Here is a 21496-nt window from a genome sequence, read left to right as displayed (position 1 = left end):
CTCCTCCTCCTCCTCTCCTTCTTCTATTCTGCAAACCAGACACCCTTCGAGCACTGATGGCGTTACCTAGTGTGGTAATGAAATGTCTGCAAGACAGCTGCCAAGCTCAGAGAGCACCAAGAACCCCACAAATAAACAAATAAAACACCTAGCAGCCACTCTGGGAACAGAAAGCCAAACTCGACAGTCCTTCCCTCCAGTAGCAGAACCTCTCTCCCATTGGGAAAATTTGGCCTTCCCTTTATGGAAAATGCCGTCAGAGCGAAGCTTGTTCGGCTCTACCCAAAGCCAGTCTGGGATTAATTCAGCCTCAAGACAGTGATCTCATTAAGCACGGAGGGCTCTGGAGGAGCCACGCATCATCCCCTCTGTGCATTGAGGGCCTTGCAGGACTTTTGTTTAAAGAACTGATAGGCCTTATAAATATTTATAGGAGGGTTCCGAATAAGAGGATTTCAACACACACACACACACACACACACACACACACACACACACACACACACGATACTCATCAAGAATGAGATCAAAAGCCAACTGATAAAAAGCAGGGAGGGGAAAAAAAACCAGTCAACACTGGGAAGGGGACGTATACCCATAGGACCCTCAGCTTGTGCATCTGGTTCCCACACCCCAATTTTACATTCTTCCAGAAAGCCCACCTTTGCCTAGCCCAGGGGTCGGCAACCTCGGCTCTTTTATGACTCGTGGACTTCAACTCCCAGAATTCCTGAGCCAGCATAGCTGGCTCAGGAATTCTGGGAGTTGAAGTCCACGAGTCATAAAAGAGCCGAGGTTGCCGACCCCTGGCCTAGCCAGAATCTGGCAACCGCTTGGGCTGTTTCAGCAGATGGATTCCTTCTTTTCACCCATGTGTTTGTTTGAAGAAAACACAAGCACTTCCCCAGTGCCTTCACCCCGAAACGAGCCAAAGCAACCCCCCCCAGAAAAAAAAATCTGGGAAAGGTTGGTCCTCTCTTCTCCCCCTCCCTCTCCTGTCACCATTGACCGGGTATTTGTGCAGGTCTAAGAGCCCTAAAAAAGAAATAATTTGCTCAGCTTCGGTGGATCAAGGGGCTTTCCGCTCAGCTGATTCTCCCAGACTGGATCCTTGAATTTCCCCATTTGTCTGGAGAACAGAAAGTACGACCTGAGGTTTTCAGCCATGCCACTGCCCCTCCTTCTGAGAGGAGAAGTTAATGCTGATCTATAGTCTCTCCGTGCAGGGGAGAACATCTGCCTTGAATTATAGTTCCTGGTTTCCTGTTTGCTTTTGTGTAGATATGGCTGGAGGGCCTCCACTCCAAGGTCCTTCCAGCTGGGGTGGCCTGGTTGTCCTACTTTCCAAAACAAGGGTCACTTGGGACCATCACTTCCAGAGTTACCAGACCCGAGCTGAGGATTTCCTTGGCAGGAAGGGCCAACTCAACGGGGGAAAATTGCTGAGAGACCTCCAGCTTAGCAAGAGGGTCATTGGCTGCTTGAAATGGGGAACCCCGCTTATTTATTTATTTTATTGACCTCAAGAGATGGCGGTGATGAAATGTTGCTTTAGGGAATAGTCCGATAAGAGAGGGCATAGCCCTGAGCTGCATAATGGAGGTGGAAAGAGACTCAGAATTGGCCCTCCCTATTTTCTCAGGCTGTTAAAGAGACCCTGGAGGATTTATACAGAATTTTCAAGATTGCAGTACAGGTTAAGATAAAACTTTCCCTATCCAGGGTGTTGGACTCTAGGACTCTGTGCTCATCCCCATTTCTTGGCTGAGGGAGCCAGCATTGTCCAAAGACATTTGCTGTGGTCATGCAGCCAGCAGGGGCTAATTACGCCAGAGGTGCACAGAACACTGTTATCTTCCCACCAAAATGGTACCTATTTATCTACTTGCGTTTGCCTGCTTTCGAACTGCTAGGTGGGCAGGAGCTGAGGCAAGTGATGGGAGCTCGCCCTGTTACGTAGCGCTCGGGTCTTGAACCGCAGCTGTCAGCTTTCCAGCTAACAAGCTCAGCCTCTTCAACCTCTGAACCGTCACGCCTCAAAGTTGCAAGGTTCTGTTAATGTAGACTTAGCACTGTTAGCCCACCTAGTCATGTTTCCTCTCTCGTTTACCTTTGGGACCTTCTTTCTGCTTGGTGCTGCTGTGCATTTCTGTCGCGCCATTCCCAGTTCTTGAGAACCACCTGCCTGCCTTTTACTGGTTGGCCTTTTGTAATAGTGGGTGAAAAAAGACCGTGTTTGGAACCGGGCCATGAAAGCGGCGAGCAAGCGTGCACACGCAGCACCACTTGCGTGAGCAGCAGGTGCTTGTGCGAGCGGCAGGTGCTGGCACTCGCACACAGGCCTGCACTCACACAAAACCATCCCCTCTCCCCACCACCAGCAGGCCAGCAAGCCGGACAGGTTGGGGACCGCTGGCCTAGAGGTTGATCAGATAAGAGAGAGCATAGCCCTGAGCTGCCATAAGGGATGGGAAAGAGATTCAGAAGCCTCTCTGGCTTCTTAGCTTTTAAGGAGACACCGGAGGATTTGTGCAGTACTTTCAGAGTTGTTAACAGTAGCCTTGCAATAAAGTAGTGTGAGCCGATCTGGTCCTGTTTCCTGTCTGGATTATCTGACACCTTTGAATCCTTCTTTTTGCATGCTGCTGCATTCCCGTTGCACGCATTTCCGTTGCACCATTCCCAGTCCGTGGATTGCTTTCCCGCGATGACTACCTGCTCCCCAAAAACTTTGCCCATGGCCTGCATTACTTTTTGGTGTTCGTGTCTGGGAATCCTCTCCTTCCTAGCAACCTCGCGCCCTTTCCCACCCTTTCCCACATTTTCTCCTTGCCCTCTTTCCCTCCCCAAAACAGTTCAAATCTTTGCATGGAATTCTCTTCTGAAGTCCTGACTCTCCCATGCGCTCGGCAATAAATCTTCCCCCGATCAAAAGCCGCCAGCCAACTCGGAGCTGCCAGAAAGCCAGCAAGAAGGCCTGATTTCATGGAGGCCTTCAAACACCCTCCAAGAAGAAGAAGAGGAAGAAAGAATTAAAAGGGAACCCTTTTAAAGAGCTAAGCGGGAGCACAAAATATACAGGAAGTCCTCGACTTACAACAGTTCGCTTAGTGACCATGGGAAGTTACAGCACTGGGAAAAAAATTGACATGTGGCCGTTTTTCACAGTTATGACCTTGACAGCATCCCCATGATCACCTAATCAAAATTCAGACCCTTGGCAACGGGCATGTATTTCTGACGGTGGCGGTGTCCCGAGGTCATGTGATCTGCCTTTGGCGACCTCCCGACAAGGCAAAACCAATGGGAAAACCAGATTCACTGAACAACTGGGTCACTCACAACTGCAGCCTTCGGCTTAACAGCTACGGCGAGAAAATGGGGCAAAACTCACTTAATTTAATTTAATTTAATAATTTAATTTGTATACCGCCCTTCTCCCGAAGGACTCAGGGCGGTGAACAGGGCAATACATAATAAAAACCAGGATACAAAAATTAAAAAGTAATTAAACTACAATGCCCGTAATAAATAATACATATTAAAAATTAAAACCGATTATAAAACCCAGCCCCAACCCATCAGCTGTCTTGCTTAACAACAGAAATTTGGGGCTCAGTTGCGGTCGTTAAGGACTACCTGTAACTTCGACGCTGCTGTCCAGGGGTCCTAGTGTAAAAGAAATAAAAATGGTGGGACAGGAAATGGACAAAGCAACTTTCCAATTGCTTCTGGCCCTGAAGGGTTTTGAGCTTCAAGAGATACCAGCAAGTGGTCTTTTGTCTAAAACAGTGAGAAATTGGTTGGAAAGTACTGAGCCATAATTTGTGTTTTGTCCTAGAAGAAAATGGATAGATTTCCCTTTGAAACACCCCCTTGGCTTAACTTCCTGAGTGAGACACCTACTCTCCTAGGCACTTCAGTTTTCAAATGTTTCTAGTCCTCATGAGCATGAAAAGTCAGCTTCCAGAAGAACAGAGTTGGAAAGGGACCTTGGAGGTCTTCTAGCCCAACCCCTTGCTCAAGCAGGAGACACTATGCCATTTCAGACAAATGATTATCCAGTCTCTTCTTTAAAATCTCCAGTGATGGAGCACCCACAGCTTCTGGAGGCAAGTCATTCCACTGCTCAATTGGCCTAAGAGTCAGGAAATTTCTCCTTAGTTCTAGGTTGCTTCTGTCTTTGATTAGTTTCCATCCGTTGCTTCTTGTTCTGCCCTCAGGTGGTTTGGAGAATAGCTTGACTACCTCTTGTTTGTGGCATCCCCTGAGATATTGGAAGACTGCTATCATGTCACCCCTTGACCTTCTTTTCATTCTTCCAGTCCTTAGATGAAATCTCTGAAGCCAGAGAGGAAATTAGTAGGATTTCCATAATTCCTGGTGAGGTCATTGAAAATGTCCTGTCTGACATTTTGACCTGAAGTTTAAGTAGGAAGGACATCTTCAACCGAAGACTTAGGGTTTATGTGAAATTCTGAAGTGGTCCATGACAGTGTTTAATGTAGCAAAGGTAGAAAGAGAACATTGATGGTGCATTAAACTATGAGTATTCTTTGCCTAGAACACAGGTCTGCAACTCGCGGCTCCGGAGCCGCATGCAGCTCTTTCAGCCATCTCCTGCGGCTCCCAGTCCTCTGCCATGTGCAGTCCAAAAAAAAAAGTGGGACTAAAAAAGTTCAACCAATCAATTCAAATATGCAGGGTAGGTGCATATCTCGCCTTGGCTCCACTCTTCAGTCAAACCCTGTTCTGCACATGCGCGCATGTACACGCATGCGCACACATTTTTTGCGGCTCCCAGTTTTTCCTTTGGTGAGGGAACCGGTTCTGAGTGGCTCTTTCACTGTTTCAGGTTGCTGACCCCTGGCCTAGAATATAGGTCCTTTTCTAACTCCCAACTAGAGATAGTCCTCATTTAGCTACCTCAGTTGGGATTGGCCACTCTGTCATTAAACGAAGCAGCCACTAAGAACAACTACAACCATGTTTATGATCTTTTTTCTTCCATCAGGCTTCCTTTTATGTTAAAGATCATAAATGTGAGAATTGGTCACAAACTTTCTTTTTCATCACCGTTGTAACGGAATGGTCACTAAAGAAGACTGTTGCTAAATGAAGACTGCCTGTAGGCTATTGAACGTACGCTCAAAGAGACCAAGGCGCTTCTGTGTAGTTGTGTCTTCCAGTTCTCAATAACGCATCAATGATCGTGCTGAATCTGGCAATTTAACTAAGTCTGTGCAAAGTCTTCCCGAAAAAGAGCTTAGTAGAATATATTAGCAGAACTGAATTGCTCTCCTTGAAACCATATTTCTTGGAAGGCTGACACAGCCGCCTTGAAGGCTGTGCTTTGGTACCAGGCCCAGCGATCAGTCTCACCTCTCCAGAAACTTAACCCTGGATTCAGGACTTTGCTTCCCGCAGAAGCTCATGAGCAGAGCATGGCTTGGGACTACAAGCTGCTTTCTCGCCAGCAAGAATGAAGCCACGCATGAACAGTGAGGACAATTAACCAGAGGAACAGCTTGCCTTCAGATGTTGTGGGTGCTTCATCACTGGAGGCTTTCAGGAAGAGCCTGGCCAGCCACTTGTCTGGAATGGTAAAGGGCAGGGGTAGGCAACCTCGGCTCTTTTATGACTCGTGGACTTCAACTCCCAGAATTCCTGAGCCAGCTGGCTCAGGAATTCTGGGAGTTGAAGTCCACGAGTCATAAAAGAGCCGAGGTTGCCTACCCCTGGTATAGGGCAACGATGGCGAACCTTTTAGAGACCGAGTGCCCAAACTGCAACCGAAAACCCATTTATTTATTGCAAAGTGCCAACACGGCAATTGAACCTGAATACTGAGGTTTTAGTTTAGAAAAAAACAACTCGTACATTAAGATCTTTTGTCTTAAAAGAAAAAAAAACACAATGACAAAGCTTTCAATGATGCAAACAACTTTGTACTAAAAGGTAAAAGTTTGCATTTGGCATGCTTTTGAACAATTAATGTGGTTTTTGCTGTTGTATGCATCCTGATCATTTGTCTAACCTTGGCTCATACTTTGTAAGTTTGAGGGCAACGCATGCAGCACTCAGGTCATCTGTTAGTCTGTTTCTGGTGTCAGACTTGATAGAATTCAAAGCTGAAAACAGCAGGCTCGCTCCGGAGACTTGTTTTGGCTAGGAAGGAGCTTAAGAAATGGCTTTTTCCTGCAAAAACGTAGCCAAAGAGCGAGGTGCGCGTGCCCACAGAGAGGGCTCTGAGTGCCCCCCTCTGGCACGCGTGCCATAGGTTCACCACCACTGATATAGGGTCTTTGCTTGAGCAGGGGGTTGGACTAGAAGACCTCCAAGGTCCCTTCCAATTGTTTTATTCTGTTCTCTTATTCTGCGGAATTCTGAGTTGACGTGCACATATCTTAAGTCTTGCCAAGGTCAAGAAGCAACTGCTCCAGATGTTCCATCTTTGGTGGTTGCCTGAAGGCTCTCCAGAAAAATGTAAGCCCATGTGCACTTGAAAAGAAGTTGACCCTGAATTTGAGATGACTTTCCTCCCCCCTAAGAAAACACACCACCCTTGCTGTATACTCCACAGCTTAAAAAGCTGGCCACCGCTTTCTAATTATCCCAGTTATCCGAGGAGAAAATCTAATCCTCATCTCTTCAGCTAAATGCTGGAGTTGTACCGTCTTCCAATCAAGATTTCTGTTTTCCAGACCCTGGGTGTCCTTTCCCCTCTATTTTCCTGCTTTCCTGCCCCAGTTTTGCTCCGGCGGGGCAGCGGGCTGTTCCGGTGGCTTGCCTGAGCCCCCTTCCTGGGGGTGTTGCATTGACCAATTGCAGACCAGGACTGGAAAGGCAGGAAGACATCCCAGCTGTGGTTCCTTTGACCCTTGAACATCTGGTTGCACACATCTGGTTTTGATCACGCCTGGGAAGCTCTTCTCCCCCTCCCGAGCCAAGAGGTTTTGACTTTCTCGAACTTGAGAGGGGTGTGTGCAATGCGTATTTGGGGGGGGGAGGGGGACCAGAAATGCTTTGGATAGGGAGGGGAAAAAAGACCCTGCAGACCAGATTAAGTCTCTTTGGAGAGATGTGAGATAAACAAGCAAGAAGCAAAATGAAGCTCTGAAGGGTTTGGGTTAATTAAGAAGACTGTTCCATCTCATGAGACTTAGATAATGACCGCTTTAAGCAGAAGCTCTATTTCCCATCTTCGCCACCCCCACCCTCCAAACACAGGCAGGACATTCACCCAATGAGAGATAAAATGAATAATTTGCAACGTGTGAGAGGTCTACAGTCTCTGGGGAACCTCAGTGTCTCGCCTCAGGTTGGCCAATGGAGATGAAGTTCTGACCATGGTCTTATTCCAGTGTGTGGTGATGTTGGTCCCAAGGAAATGACAAGTGTTAATAACAGAAGTGTAATAATGTGTTGGGTACCTGGCACCACTGCTTTGGGGGCTGCATGGGTTGCCAGTGTGTTTCCAGGTGCAATTCAAGGTGCTGGTCGGTGGGTAGATTAGATTAGATTAGATTAGATTAGATTAGATTAGATTAGATTAGATTAGATTAGATTAGATTAGATTAGATTACATGGGTGGGTGGATGGATGGATGGATGGATGGATGGATGGATGGATGGATAGATGGATGGATGGATAAGATGATGGATAGGTGAGGGACGCGGTGGCTCAGTGGATTAGGACGCTGAACTTGTCAATCTGAAGGTCGGCAGTTTGGCGGGTCGAATCCCGAGTGCCGCGTAACAGAGTGAGCGCCTGTTACTCGTCCCAGCTTCTGCCAACCTAGCAGTTTGAAAGCACGTAAAAATGCAAGTAGAAAAATAGGGACCACTCCGGTGGGAAGGTAACAGCGTTCCATGCGCCTTCGGCGTCTAGTCATGCCGGCCACATGACCACAGAGACGTCCTTGGACAAGCGCAGGCTCTTCGGCTTTGAAACGGAGATGAGCACCGGCCCCTAGAGTCGGAAACGACTAGCACGCGTGTGTGGGGGAACCTTTATCTTTACCTAGGTGAGTGAGTGGGTGGAGAGAGGGATGGATGGATGGATGGAGAGATGGAGAGATGGAGAGGGGGGGGAAAGAGAGAGGAGAAAGGAGAAACACATGTCAGCCAAAGATCTCAGGCAGCCCATCCCTTTAATGAATTTCTGTAATGTGCAGCTATCCGTATCCATGAGCAGAAGTCAACGTGTAAGAGGGTTTTAGATTTTCATTCATTTTTTAAAATACATTTTTAAAACATATACCCCATCCACCCCACCCCTCTCCCCATCCCTCCCATCCCAACACCCCCCCCCCGACTTCCCAGAGCCGAACACAGGGTATTACATCATACAATCTTACTCTAAAATAATCTAATTACTATAATTACACTTTGAACCCTATCGCATTTTAACTCTCCTTAACCATAGAAAAAAAATAATATAGCCTCTAATTACAATAACTAATAACTATTCAAATGCTAAATGATACTTTGTAGTCCCATATTTTCATTCATTTCTGATTGGTGTATTTCTGTTTCCTTTACTCCGTTTTGGAGCCCATCTTACTATGCTCTAAATTTCATGCCTCTGTGCAGCCCACACACTTTTTAAAAAAAACAAAACTTCTCAAAGGTTCTCCTTTATCTCTTTGCTGATGGAAGAGAACTGCTCTTGCTTCTACTCATACCTAATTGGGAGGCCTCCAGCAACTACATCTTGACCAACTGAGGCCAAAGGTGAGAAGGTCCTATGTCCTGGAGGAGAAAAATCTGAGAAATGCAAGATGGAGCCAGTGTTTTATTACCAACCGTCTTCTCCTGTTTTAGCCCGCCATGGCCAACAGTTTGCTGTCAGTCAGAAGGAGATGTAGCTTTGATGAGGACCTTCTCTTCCTGACAGTCTAGCAGACCCCCAGTGGGCCATCGGTATTCAAGGATGGAAAAATGGCAACTTTTGTATTCTGAGAAGGAGCTCCTGGCTTCCTAAGGGCTTGTTTCATTTAAAGAGCAGATTTTCTTATTTTGACTTGGCTTATTCTATAGTTCTTCTTCCTGAAAGTGTCCCAGGGCAGGGGTCTTTAAGCAAGTCATAAAAGGGCCAGGTTTGAAGACCCCTGTCCTAGGGTTAGGGTTAGGGTCCACCAAAGTCCAATCAAGCGATCTCCTTTAAAGCAATTGAATAAAACCAGTTTATGTATTAATGAAGCCAATTGCACGCCTTTCAGCAAATTACAGGGGTTTGTGTGTGTGTGTGTGTGCATGCACGCGTGGGGGGGGATATTCTAACATTCTGACAGAAGTCAACATTTCTTGTCTAGACTTTCTTGTTTTTTCCTTGAAGACATTTCACTTCTCATCCAAGAAGCTTCATCTAATCAGGCATCATACCTTTTTTGAGTCCAAAAGCCTGGAAGAGTAAATCTCTGGTCCTGGTGTCCAACCTAGATTTGATCTTGCAAAGCAAGTCCAATTTTTTTTGCTTTTGTTTTTTGGTGGTGGTGGGGAAACATCTTTGAGAAAATCATGACCTGGATGACTGAGAATCTCCATAGACATCCAACATTTTGTAGTTTCCTAAGCAATCATTAGGGACGCGGTGGATCAGTGGGTTAGGACGTTGAGCTCGTCGATCAGAAGGTCGGCAGTTTGGCGGGTCGAATCCCGAGTGCCGCGTAACAGAGTGAGCACCTGTTAACTCGTCCTAGCTTCTGCCAACCTAGCAGTTCGAAAGCACGTAAAAATGCAAGTAGAAAAATAGGGACCACTCCGGTGGGAAGCTAACAGCGTTCCGTGCGCCTTTGGCGTCTAGTCATACCAGCCACATGACCATGGAGACGTCTTTGGACAAGCGCTGGCTCTTCAGCTTTGAAACGGAGATGAGCACCGGCCCCTAGAGTCAGAAACGACTAGCACTCATGTGCGGGGGAACCTTTACCTTTTTAAGCAATCATTGCTCCTATATTTAAGACAGTGCAGGGGCATATTAAGAGTTCTTTTACCTGCTACTTAACAGAGTTTGGGATGTTTTACGCCACCTCCTTCTTTCTCCTCCTGCAGGACAAAGTGGCCTTGGCAAGTCCACCATGGTCAACACCCTCTTTAAATCCAAGATCAGCTGGAAATCAGCCTGTTCCGGGTATGAGGAGCGTATTCCCAAAACTGTGCAGCTGCTCTCTGTCACACATAGTAAGTAATGTGAAAAAGCTGGCTCCTTGCTTCTGTTTTGGAGAGAAAGTGTCTTTTCCTCTCCCTTTTGGCCATCTTCATTCGAGTAGGTCCACCACATGTCTAGAAAAACCACTAGGGATTTTATATATTCTTCCTCATTCATCTCACGTCGAGGTCGCAAATGAATATTGTTGTGTTTTTCCTTTTGTGTTCTGGCTATACAGACAGACATTTAATTCTTCCAGTCTTTAGTTCCTGTCTTAAACTAGCATTACAAATTACATGATAAGTTTCCGGGTAGAAAGGAATTGTGTTTGTAGGGAAGTTGCTCGCTAGAGAGCTGTTTGGTTGGATTTTGAAACTACGCTGGATAAGTTTAAAATACGAGTTAGGAAATCCCCGAGCTTGGTAGTTTGTTTTCAAACGTTTCATGACCCAACTAGGTAACATCATCAGTGGAAGGGAATGGGGTTTACAGAGTGGAGAAGAAAGAGAATGAGAGGAGGAGAAGGACCGTGGGGTCCTTGATGCTCTCTGATCTTGGTGGTTGGTTTGCAGACGTTTCATGACCCAACTAGGTAACATCATCATTTCAAGAAGGAAGTGGGGTTTGCTCCATGGTTATATACAGTAATTTGCCCTGCCAGTGTTGAAGAGCTGGTGGTTTTCTCCTTGGTTAAGTATATTACCTAGTTGGGTCATGAAACATCTATAAGCAAATCATCAAGCTCAGCATGTCCCAAGGATTCTACGATTCAACCCCGAGCTACAAATATTCTTTTCTATGGTACGATAAGAAAACCACACATATTGTTTTAGCATGGTATATGAGCCAGGATCTGGTTGTTTTTTTTCTGGCCACTGAGTATTGAATGGCAATTTTGAGTTGTAAACAACAATTTTGGGTTCTCAACCTGGGTTTAGAGTTAAATACGTCATGTGAACCCAGCTGCTGAGCCTAAGATGGCTAAGGCATTCAAGAGAATCGTATCATGTATTAGTCCTTTGGGTGGACTTGCAAAGTCCAGAGCTCTCATTGGAACGTGATCAGAAATCTGATGACATTGCACCAGCAATGAATTTTGCTTCTCCATCCCTTTTCTCCATCACCCTTAGCTTGGTAAAACTATTTTGATTTTCTATGCTAGTTCAAAAGATGATATACATGGTGTTCATCCAACACACTTAATCTGCTAATTGGGTTTTCTGTGTTGGGCCAGTATACCCAACCTAAACAAGCTAAGGTGGTATCTGGATACCTCCAACAGACTATTCTGTTACAAACCCAGACAAGAAGAATGTGTGAATGCAAAGCTTAGATCCAGTGATGTGGTTAATTCAATAAGAAATTGAATAATGTAAAATATCCAGGAAAAAAATGTGATCTCTTTTATAGACAGCTGTTAGATCAGTAAGGCGCAGTCTCCTTGAACGTAGCTAAATTCTGCTACACCGTTGGTAAAATCGGGCAGATTTTGTTGCCCATCGATGACCTCACCACTAACTGTAATATAATATTATGTCTCGCTCTGCTTTGTTTGATTTTAATGTCTTCATTTTTTCATTCTGGCCTGTGACCATAATAAAGCATTGATTGATTTAGCAAGAATAATTCCATGCTTGCTTTGATCAGTAACCATTTTGGCCCTGTGGACAAAGCTTCCTGTTTTAAAACAACGAAAACAATATTATTTTCTGTCTCATATCTTGGAGAACAAGAGAGAGAGGGAGAGAGAGAGAGAAAGGGAGAGAGAAAGAAAGAGAGAGGGAGAGGGGGGAGAGAGAGAGAGAAAGAGAAAGAGGGAGAGAGGGAGGGAGAGAGAGAAGGAGAGAGAGAGAAGGAGAGAAGAGAGAGAGAGGGAGAGGGAGGGAGAGGGAGAGGGGGGAGAGAGAGAAGGAAAGAGAGAGAAAGAGAGGGGGAGAGAGAGGGAGGGAGAGGGGGAAAGAGAGAAGGAGAGGAGAAAGAGAGGGAGAAAGGGAGAGAGAGAAGGAGAAAGAGAAAAAAGGAGAGGGGGAGAGAGAGGGAGAGAGAGAGAAGGAAAGAGAGAGAAAGAGAGACTAGGAAGGTAGCATTCTTCCATACTTGAAGGGCTGTCACAAAGAAGAGGGAGTCAAGCTATTCTCCAAAGCACCTGAAGGCAGGATGAGAAGCAATGAATGGAAACTAATCAAGGAGAGAAGCAACCTAGAATTAAGGAGAAATTTCTTGACAGTGAGAGCAATTAGCCAGTGGAACAGCTTGCCTTCAGAAGCTCACTGGAGCCATTTGTCCAGAACAGTATAGGATCTCCTGCGATGGGCAGGGGGTTGGTCTAGAAGACCTGAAAGATCCCTTCCCACCCTGTGATGCTATGCTCTAAAAGCAGTAGTAGAAACATTGTGTGGTTCCTAACTGGGAAACCTCTCTACAGGACTGGAGGAAATCACCAACAGTGTTGCAAGAACGGAGGGATAACTCCTTTTGAAAAATAGCTGGACTGCTGACTGCCCAGGAGAGAGATTGTGTGCTGGAAGCAACCTCAGGATGGGGCAAACCGGGAGGGGAGGAAGGATTCCAAGTGAAGTTGGCTCACTGGGTCAATGAAAAAAAGCAGGCCCCTTTATTGTGCTATCTAAACTAGACTATTCCTCTTCCACATCCTTCAAACTGCCCCCTCCTCCTCCTCTCACTCCTCCGTTACCCGGGTTTGAAAGGACCTGGGCCTGCTTGTTTCAGCTCTTGGAAACAAAAGGGGTCTTGTGCAAGACTCCCACTGACCCATTAGAGCGTTGCCATAGCTACCCTCCCAGGAAGTTCATGCTGCTTTTCAGAGGGGGGGAGGAGAAATGCTGTCATTCTTCCAAAAGGGAGAGCCCACCACTGGCCTCGGAGTTTGAGATCAGAGACCCCCCCTCCCCACCCACTCCCCAGAAGGGGCCAGGCTGGGGAGGAGACCGAGGAAGAGGTTTCTCAAGGCAGTACTCGCATCCTACCCAAAGTGGAAGGGTCTTTTCAGCATCCAGGGGAAGATGCTAAGGGGGTAAGCTCTGCCTAGTTGCACATGGAGTAGGGGAGGATCCTTCATCCTTTACCTCAGGCACCTTTGAGGACCTTGGGGTGCCCCATTTCAGCAGGTTTTTCTGTAGCCTTTCAGCCTCAGCCACAGAAATAAAGGGTCTTTGTCCCCACCTGCCCCCAATTCTAAATCCCATCAGGAGTCCCTGCAACTGGCATTGATTTGAAAAGTTCAAGGAGTCGCTAATCCACTCCTCATCCTGACCATCAGAATGACCTATCCATCTGTCCATCTATCTATTGATCTATCAATCAATCTATAGAGCTATCTATCATATCTATCTATCTGTCTGTCTGTCTGTCTGTCTGTCTGTCTGTCTATCTATCTATCTATCTATCTATCTATCTATCTATCTATCTATCTATCTATCTATCTATTTCTCTCTCTATATATATATATATATATATACTATATATATATATATACACACACATATATATATACAGTATATATATATTGTGTGTATATATATACATATATATATACATATATACACATATATATATATATACATACATACATACATACATATATATATATATATATATATATACACACACACACACACACACCTTTCTATCTATCTTTCTCTTTATTTATTTCTATCTATCTATTTCTTTGTTTTTTTCTTCTTTCTTTCTTTCCTTCCTTCTTTCCATCCATTGCACAAGAAGGAATTCAGGGTAGCGTACAACAATCAAATAAAAACAACATTTATAAATATGGGATCATTATAAAAATATGAAGCAATCATTGTTTAGAACTTAAAATATATTACCAAGTAAACTATACAAACCACGGGTGTGGAGAGGAGGAATATATATGAATAGGGGAGCCATCTTAAGGTGTCATTGGTTCCCTGGGACCCCAATTCTGGGTGACCAACGCGGGTCTTGAGGGACTTCTGGAACATCAACAGAGATGGAGCTTAGTTGACTTTTAGGGTGGTGGGAGAATGTTCCCCCCCCCCCGGCCTGCAGTTGAAAAGCAGGAAGGAAGCAGGTGAGTCTCAGTCTGGATTTGGAAACATGACCTAACTGAATGTCCTCTCCCTCTGACAGTTGTTGAAGAAAAAGGAGTGAAGATGAAGCTGACGGTAACGGACACCCCAGGATTTGGGGACCAGATTAACAATCAAAACTGGTAAGAAGGTGACAGATCCCTAGCATCTCACACGGAAGATCTGGCATTGATTTCCTTTATTCAAATTTCATTCATTCATTCAACTTATATGTCCTTTTTTTAAAGGCCACCCTCCTTTAAGAGTGGCTTAATTAGGGAGGGGGCATTTTACTGCCCAAAGCAGGAGAAGCTTTTAAATGGATCTAAAACAATCAACCACCAAAGCTTTGCCTTTTGCTCCATACAAGGTTATCTGAGGGTGGGGGTAAAAAAAAAAAGTCAAGCTGGCAGCGCCAACAGGGCCATGGAGGCCTGTGCAAAATGAGCCAAGGTTTATGGGCTCCGTCGCAGTCACACTCTCCATTTTTATTACCATATCTGGCTACATAATTTCAGCATGGGATGCTATATAGGTAGTCCTTGACTTACAACGATTCATTTAGGGACCATGCAAAGTTACAACAGCACTGACAAAAGTGACGTACGACTAGTGCTCACCCTTACAACCATTGCAGAATTTCTAAGGATGATGTGATCAAAATTTGGGTGCTTGGACTGCCACATCCCAATTTATATAATCCCCATTTGTGGCTTTCCCAGCCAGCTTCCAACAGGCAAGGTAACTAACATGGACTGCTGCATCCCAGTTTATATAATCCCTATTTGTGGCTTCCCAAGCCAGCTTCCAACAAGCAAGATCAATGGGGGAACCTGGATTCTCTTGATGACCGCAGGATTTACTTAACAAAAGCAAGGATTCACTTTACAGCCGTGGCATTGTGAAATTGTTTGCAACTCGCTCAACCAACCCCCTTCTTAGCAATGGAAATTCTGTTTCCCCCCCCCCCAATTGTGGCCGTTAAGCCAAGGACTGCCTGGAGAGAGTGTGCTGCTGTTAACAAATCTGGATGTAACACAGGCTTGTGGCGAAGGCATAACACTTGACAAATTAAAAAGGTGTGATTGCAGGACATTTGACATTTAAGAAAACTTCTAGATGACAACAAGCAAGGTGGGCAGACAACGGTATCAAGAAAGGGCAAATTATGTCAGTTGCATCTTATCATTACGTGGATGGTGTAAGTTGATTCGTATGACATCATTTGCCCCATTTCCATTACAGCTAGGATGTAGATTTCAAGTTACCAGCCTTTGACGGGCAACAGACACCCCTTCTTCTAGTTCAGGGCTAGGCAACCTTGGCTCTTTTATGACTCATGGACTTCAACGCCCAGGAATTGGCTCAGGAATTCTGGGAGTTGAAGTCCACGAGTCATAAAAGAGTCAAGGTTGCCTAGCCCTGTTCTGGTTAATCCATTTAAAAAGTGGCTTTGCTGAAGGAAGAACAGCTTGATGTTCTTTGAATGAAGGTACTTTCTCAAAGAAGTGTACCCACTGTTTGTTTGTTTCTTTGTTTTGAGCGATAAGCAGCAGGGGTGGCTCACAACAGTCCAGGAAGCTGACTCTCTGCTTCTTCCTTTCTCACAGCTGGGAACCCATCATTCAGTACATCAATGACCAGTATGAGCTTTATTTGAAAGAGGAGGTCCTGATTAATCGCAAGCAGAAAATCCCAGACACCCGTGTACACGCCTGCGTGTATTTTGTCCCCCCCACAGGTCACTGGTAAGTCCTCCTTTGCGATGAGAGTCCAGCCCCCGCTCATTAAAAGCAAACAGGTGGTCACAGAAAGCTAGGCCAGCTCTGTTCAGAGCAAAGCATTGAGAAGACTGCTGATCTCCAAGATCACTTTCATTGTCCATTGCTATACTCTGAATCTGCTTTTAGCTTGGCTGTCCAAATGACAACCCCGGGACTTGCAGGAAACTCTTATCTTCTTTAGCCAGCCAGCCATAGACAAGACAAATAAACACAGAATCTTATGTAGATGGTCTTTAGATTGCACTTCCCATCAAACGTTGGGGTGAAGGCTTTCCTCCATCCAAAGCAAACCCGTGACAGGTGGATCTTTGAAATCCACCACCCTAGGTGTTTGAGCAGTTGGGCGGACAACTTCTCCAGGGAAGGGGGAAACCCCCCAGCAACAACAGGCTTCAAAGGGAGAATTTTTATAAAATGTTTTATAGGTGGCACTTAGATCCTAAAAAATTAGCATGTATGTATCCCGATTATCAGCCTAAATGCTGGAGGTGTGGTTGTGAGGATGCAACCTATTATCATATGTGGTGGACTTGTAAAAAAAGTTAAAGTTTTTTGGATTAAAATTTGGTGGAATATGCAGAAGATATTTAAGAAAAAGATAAGGTTTACCCCACAGTTATTTTTATTGGGTATTATTACCGATTGTACGGTTATAGAAACTTAAATTGATGTTGAATTTAATAACGGCAGCAAGACTTTTGGTTTCGCAATATTGGAAGAAGGAGGAACTGCCGACTGTAGAAGAGTGGACTTTAAAAGTTTCAAACTTGACAGAAATGGCAAAAATTTCAGGATACCTGAAAGAACAATCGCAACAGATATATCTCAGAATGGAGAAGATGGATTGAATATATTCAGACTAAAAAATTTCATTTAGCATATGAATGAGTATTAGAATTAAAAGATGTACTATTATTTATCTATGTATAAAGGGAGTTAAAGTGCGATAGGATTTAAAGTGTATTCTTAGTTGGTTAGCATATTTTAGTTTAAGCTTGTTAGAAGCAATACCCTGATTTCAGCTCTGGGAAGTCGGGGGGAGGGGGGGAGAGGGGATGTGGGGGGGAGGGGGAGGGATGGAGTATACTTAAAATATATTGTAAAACTTTTCAGTAAAAAAAACAAACCAATAGGCTTCAAGGTGACAGCCATTCGGTTCACATCGCAGAGGCACGTCTTCTTGCGTGTCATTTCCCCTCAGGCTTCGCCCCTTGGACCTGGAGTTCATGAGACGTCTCAGTAAGATCACCAACGTGGTGCCCGTCATCGCCAAAGCGGACACCCTGACCCTGGAGGAAAGGGCAGAGTTTAAACAGAGGGTAAGAGAACTACTACCTGTGCCAGGAGAAACCCAGAAGGTTCCTTAATGACAGAATGGTGGGTTGACCTCAGTGGTGGGATTCAAATACGTGAACAACCGGTTCTCTGTGTGGATGCCGCTTCCGGAAGTCCGTTCTGGGCCTGGGCAACAAAAAATTGGCTACCAATTTTGCCGAACTGGTGCAAACTGGCTGAATCCCACCACTGGTTGACCTAGAGCAGACATGTCAAACACAAGGCCCAGGGGCCGGATCCGGCCCGCGAAGTGGTTTCGTGTGGCCCGCGAAGCCATCCTGGAAACAGGGAACGGCCCCCACTGCCTTGGCCCTGGCCCAGAGACCCTCCTCCTGCCAGAGACCCTCAGATCTGTCCCACTCCTGCCCAGGCCCCCATAGGCACCCTTGATGCGAACGATGTGGAGCTGGCCACGCCCACCCAGTAGGCCATACGCACTTTAGCCACGCCCACCCAGTAGGCCATGCCCACCCAGGCCACACCCACCCACCCCCCTGAGGGTAACCGCAATGCTGATGCGGCCCTCAATGAAATTGAGTTTGACACCCCTGGCCTAGAGAAAGGGGAGAATACCAGAATAACAGATTTGGAAGGGATCTTGGAGGTCTTCTAGTCCAGCCCCCTGCTCAAGCAGGAGGCCCGGTCCCATTTCCAGACAAGTGGCTGTCCAGTCTCTTCTTGAAAGCTTCCAGCGTTGGAGCACCCACAACTTCTGAGTTGTGGTGGTGCAGTGGTTAGAATGCAGTATTGCAGGCTAATTCTGCTGATTCTTGACTGCCAACACTTCGGCAGTTCGATTCTCACCGGCTCAAGGTTGACTTAGCCTTCCATCTTTCCGAGGTTGGCAAAATGAGGACCCAGATTGTTGGGGGGCAACAGGCTGGCTCTTTAAAGCACTTAGAGAGGACTGTAAAGCACTGTGAAGCGGTATATAAGTCTAAGTGCTATTGTTATTGCTATTGCCTTTCTGGAGGCAAGCCGTTCCACTGATTGTTTTCACTGTCAGGAAATTTATCCTTAGTTCTAGGTTGGTTCTCTGCTTGATTAGTTTCCATCCGTTGCCATTACAGAAAAGCAAGTCCTGGAAAAATGGAAAGTATGAGAAACTCAAAGAAGTCATCTTGTTTGTGTTAGGAATAAAATGAAGCGAAGAGGGCTTTAGATAGGTTTAGACATTCTGAATCTATAATTCAGAGTCGAGATTCTAACTCAGGGTTTCTCAGCCTCAACAACTTTTAAGAGCTTTAAGAAATTCAGCTCCCAGAATTTCCCATTCTGACTTTGAATGCTGGGCTACTACCATGGTCCAAGAATAAAACTGACCTGGCCATCTTGAAATAACAGATGCTTTCTTCTTCTTTTTTTATCCCATTTATATCCTGCCCTTCTCCGAAGACTCAGGGCGGCTTACAATCTAAGAAGCACAAATCAATGTGATTAGCAATAGCCTTCATTCTATGTATATGCCTGCTTATTAGGGCTTTCGCCCCCCCCAGTGGCATTTTTACAAAGTCAGCTTATTGCCCCCAACAATCTGGGTGTTGTGATTCAGGGTCAGCCTGTGGGTTCGGCAGTTGGGTCGGACGACTCAGAGGAGGAGGAGGGGGGTGTTGAAGAGCTTGATGATGATGGCCTTGAGGCTCCGCAGAGCCCTCAGCCAGGCCCCTCCTACCTGGTCACGATGGAGACCCAGCTGTGTGAGCCTGACAGCGTGGATGAAGATGACCCACAGCTGGCCCTGTTCAAGGACGCCCGACGCAGGAGGCAGTCAATCAGGAGTAAACAGAGGAAGGCAATGGGGCACCTTGGAAGGAGGCAGAGAGAAGCCACGCCCTGAACTGTATAAAAGGGGAATGTGGGGGAGGGCTGGTTTGCTGAAGGCAACCGCTTGGATAGTTCCTGTTTCATAGCTCCTGTTTCATGGTTGGTGTCTTGTTTTGCTCTGTTTTATGTTAATAAATTTGGCAGGCTTTATTCCAGCCTCTTGCCGTTTGTAAAGGGGTTGTCCCTGCTTTTTCTGCAGGGCCAGTAGCAGGCTGGTACAGAACACTGGGTCCTCATTTTACCTACCTGGGAAGGATGGAAGGCTGAGTCAACCTTGAGCCTGGTGGGACTCGAACCTGCACTAACTGCAGGCAGCTGGTGTTACTTAAGGAGGCATTAGCCCACTGCTCCACCAAGGCTTTCTTAAAGGGGAGAAAAATCCCAAAAGTTTATCTCAGGGTAAAGTTTGGACTTGATATTTTGTTTGTAAACAGAGAAGCATCCAATTACAAAATTTATCTAGGTTTCATGGTTAATTTGACTCCATAAAGAGATTTACAGCATTTCTGTAAATCGAGCAACAAAAAGAAGAGAAAAACCTGCACTTTGGGGGTTGATCAAGAACATCACGACGCGCCACAGATCAGTTTTGCTTCTATATGATACTTGTTGATCTTTCCATGAAGGAATGTTCTCCTCCTGGTCATGATTATGATTACCATATTTTATCTTGGCAGGTCCAGAAAGACCTGAAGGCCCACGGCATCCATGTTTACCCCCAAGTTGACTTTGACGATGACCCAGATGATCGGCTTTTGAATGATAAAATCCGGGTAAGTCCATGGTGGTCAACAGGATGGGAAGAACATTATGGAGGATTCCTGGCTAAGTTTGGGGCTCAGCTTAAGCTACACATTATTTTTCAGGAACATTTTTTTTACAGCATTACCTTCCTTTCTTCCTCCACATCCTTAGGTAAAGGTAAAGGTTCCCCTGCACATGCATGCTAGTCATTTCCAACTCTAGGGGCCGGTGCTCATCTCCGTTTCAAAGCCGAAGAGCCAGCGCTTGTCCGAGGACAACTCTGTGGTCATGTGGCTAGCGCCAAAGGCGCACGGAACACTGTTACCTTCCCACCGTAGTGGTCCCTATTTTTCTACTTGCATTTTTACGTGCTTTTGAACTGCTAGGTTGGCAGAAGCTGGGACAAGTAACAGGCGCTCACTCTGTTACACGGCATTCAGGATTCGACCCGCCAAACAGCCTACCATCTGATCGACAAGCTCAGCGTCCTAACCCACTGAGCCACCGCGTCCCACATCCTTGCTAGGTTTAAAATATCGATCTTGGCTAGACAACATGGCAATTACAAGACACCCAGTCGTGAGGTCTACTAACAAAGTTGGATTTTGAAATGTACTTCTGTTGGCATTTTTTTTAAAAAAAGTAATCAGCTTGTAATTCTCTATTGGATTGAAACGTGATCAGCTTCTGAAGGTGTGTTTCAGTTTAGGTGAAGTTCTGGATGCTCTGAGTCTCTCAGACATGTGATACATGTGAATACATATTAGACACTGCTGACTTTTTTCTATGTGACCTCACAGGATTCCTCACCTCCTTCTGCTTCTCTTAATCTAGGAGAAAATCCCCTTTGCAGTGGTGGGTGCTGACAAGGAACACCAGGTGAATGGGAAGAAGGTCCTGGGTCGTAAGACCAAGTGGGGGACCATTGAAGGTAAGGCTTCTTGGAGGAAGAGCTGGCCTGCAGAGGTCCATCTGAGAAAAGTCCAAACAAGGAAGTCTCTAGAGTGAACCTGCTCCCTTTGTTCTGCATGCTTGAGTGTGGCAGAATCTGTGGGTGGAGTTAAAAAGGGGGCCAGCCTAGAATCCTTACGTAGCCACAAATGATTAGGACTGCCCCCCGACCTCCGTTCATTCCGCCGGGACCTGAAGACTTGGCTCTTCGAGCTCTCTGGCCCAGGCTGAGAATTTTTTAATTTTTAATTTTAACTGGGTTTTTATTTTTCTCAGGGTCTCATTTAATCTTTTTTAATTTGTTTTTAACTTTTGTATTGATTTTCTTTTAAATACCCTGTAAACCGCCCTGAGTCCTTCGGGAAAGGGCGGTATATAAATTTAAATAAATAAAATAAAAATAAATAATGCCGGGCATGAAAAATCAGGTTCCCATGGGAAAGCCCAATTAAACTGACTTAACAACCGTGTTACTAACTTAACATCTTTGGTGATTCACTTAACCAGCACGGCAAGAAAGGTCATAAAATGGGGGGTGGAGGGGGGGAAACTCTCTTAAAAACTCATAGAGCAACAGGGAAAACCACTTTTATTGATTAAAACAGGAATTCTGGGAGTTGAGGTCCACAAGTCATA

The 21496-nt window shown here is 45.6% G+C and overlaps 1 protein-coding gene across 1 annotated transcript in view; it reads left to right on the top strand.

The window, feature by feature from the left end:
* SEPTIN12 (septin 12) overlaps window positions 1–21496 on the top strand; it is a 44071-nt gene that overhangs the window by 10016 nt on the left and 12559 nt on the right. Inside the window, exons 3-8 of the mRNA XM_081338612.1 lie at window positions 10056–10184; window positions 14284–14365; window positions 15833–15970; window positions 17208–17325; window positions 19843–19938; window positions 20744–20840. Of these exons, the coding sequence (XP_081194738.1) occupies window positions 10056–10184; window positions 14284–14365; window positions 15833–15970; window positions 17208–17325; window positions 19843–19938; window positions 20744–20840 (660 nt within the window). The remainder of the gene's footprint in view (window positions 1–10055; window positions 10185–14283; window positions 14366–15832; window positions 15971–17207; window positions 17326–19842; window positions 19939–20743; window positions 20841–21496) is intronic.

This window comes from Vipera berus (assembly GCF_964194415.1).
Source record: "Vipera berus genome assembly, chromosome: 13".
In the NCBI taxonomy this organism is placed as follows: domain Eukaryota; kingdom Metazoa; phylum Chordata; class Lepidosauria; order Squamata; family Viperidae; genus Vipera; species Vipera berus.
This window is presented reverse-complemented; position numbering and strand designations above follow the sequence as displayed.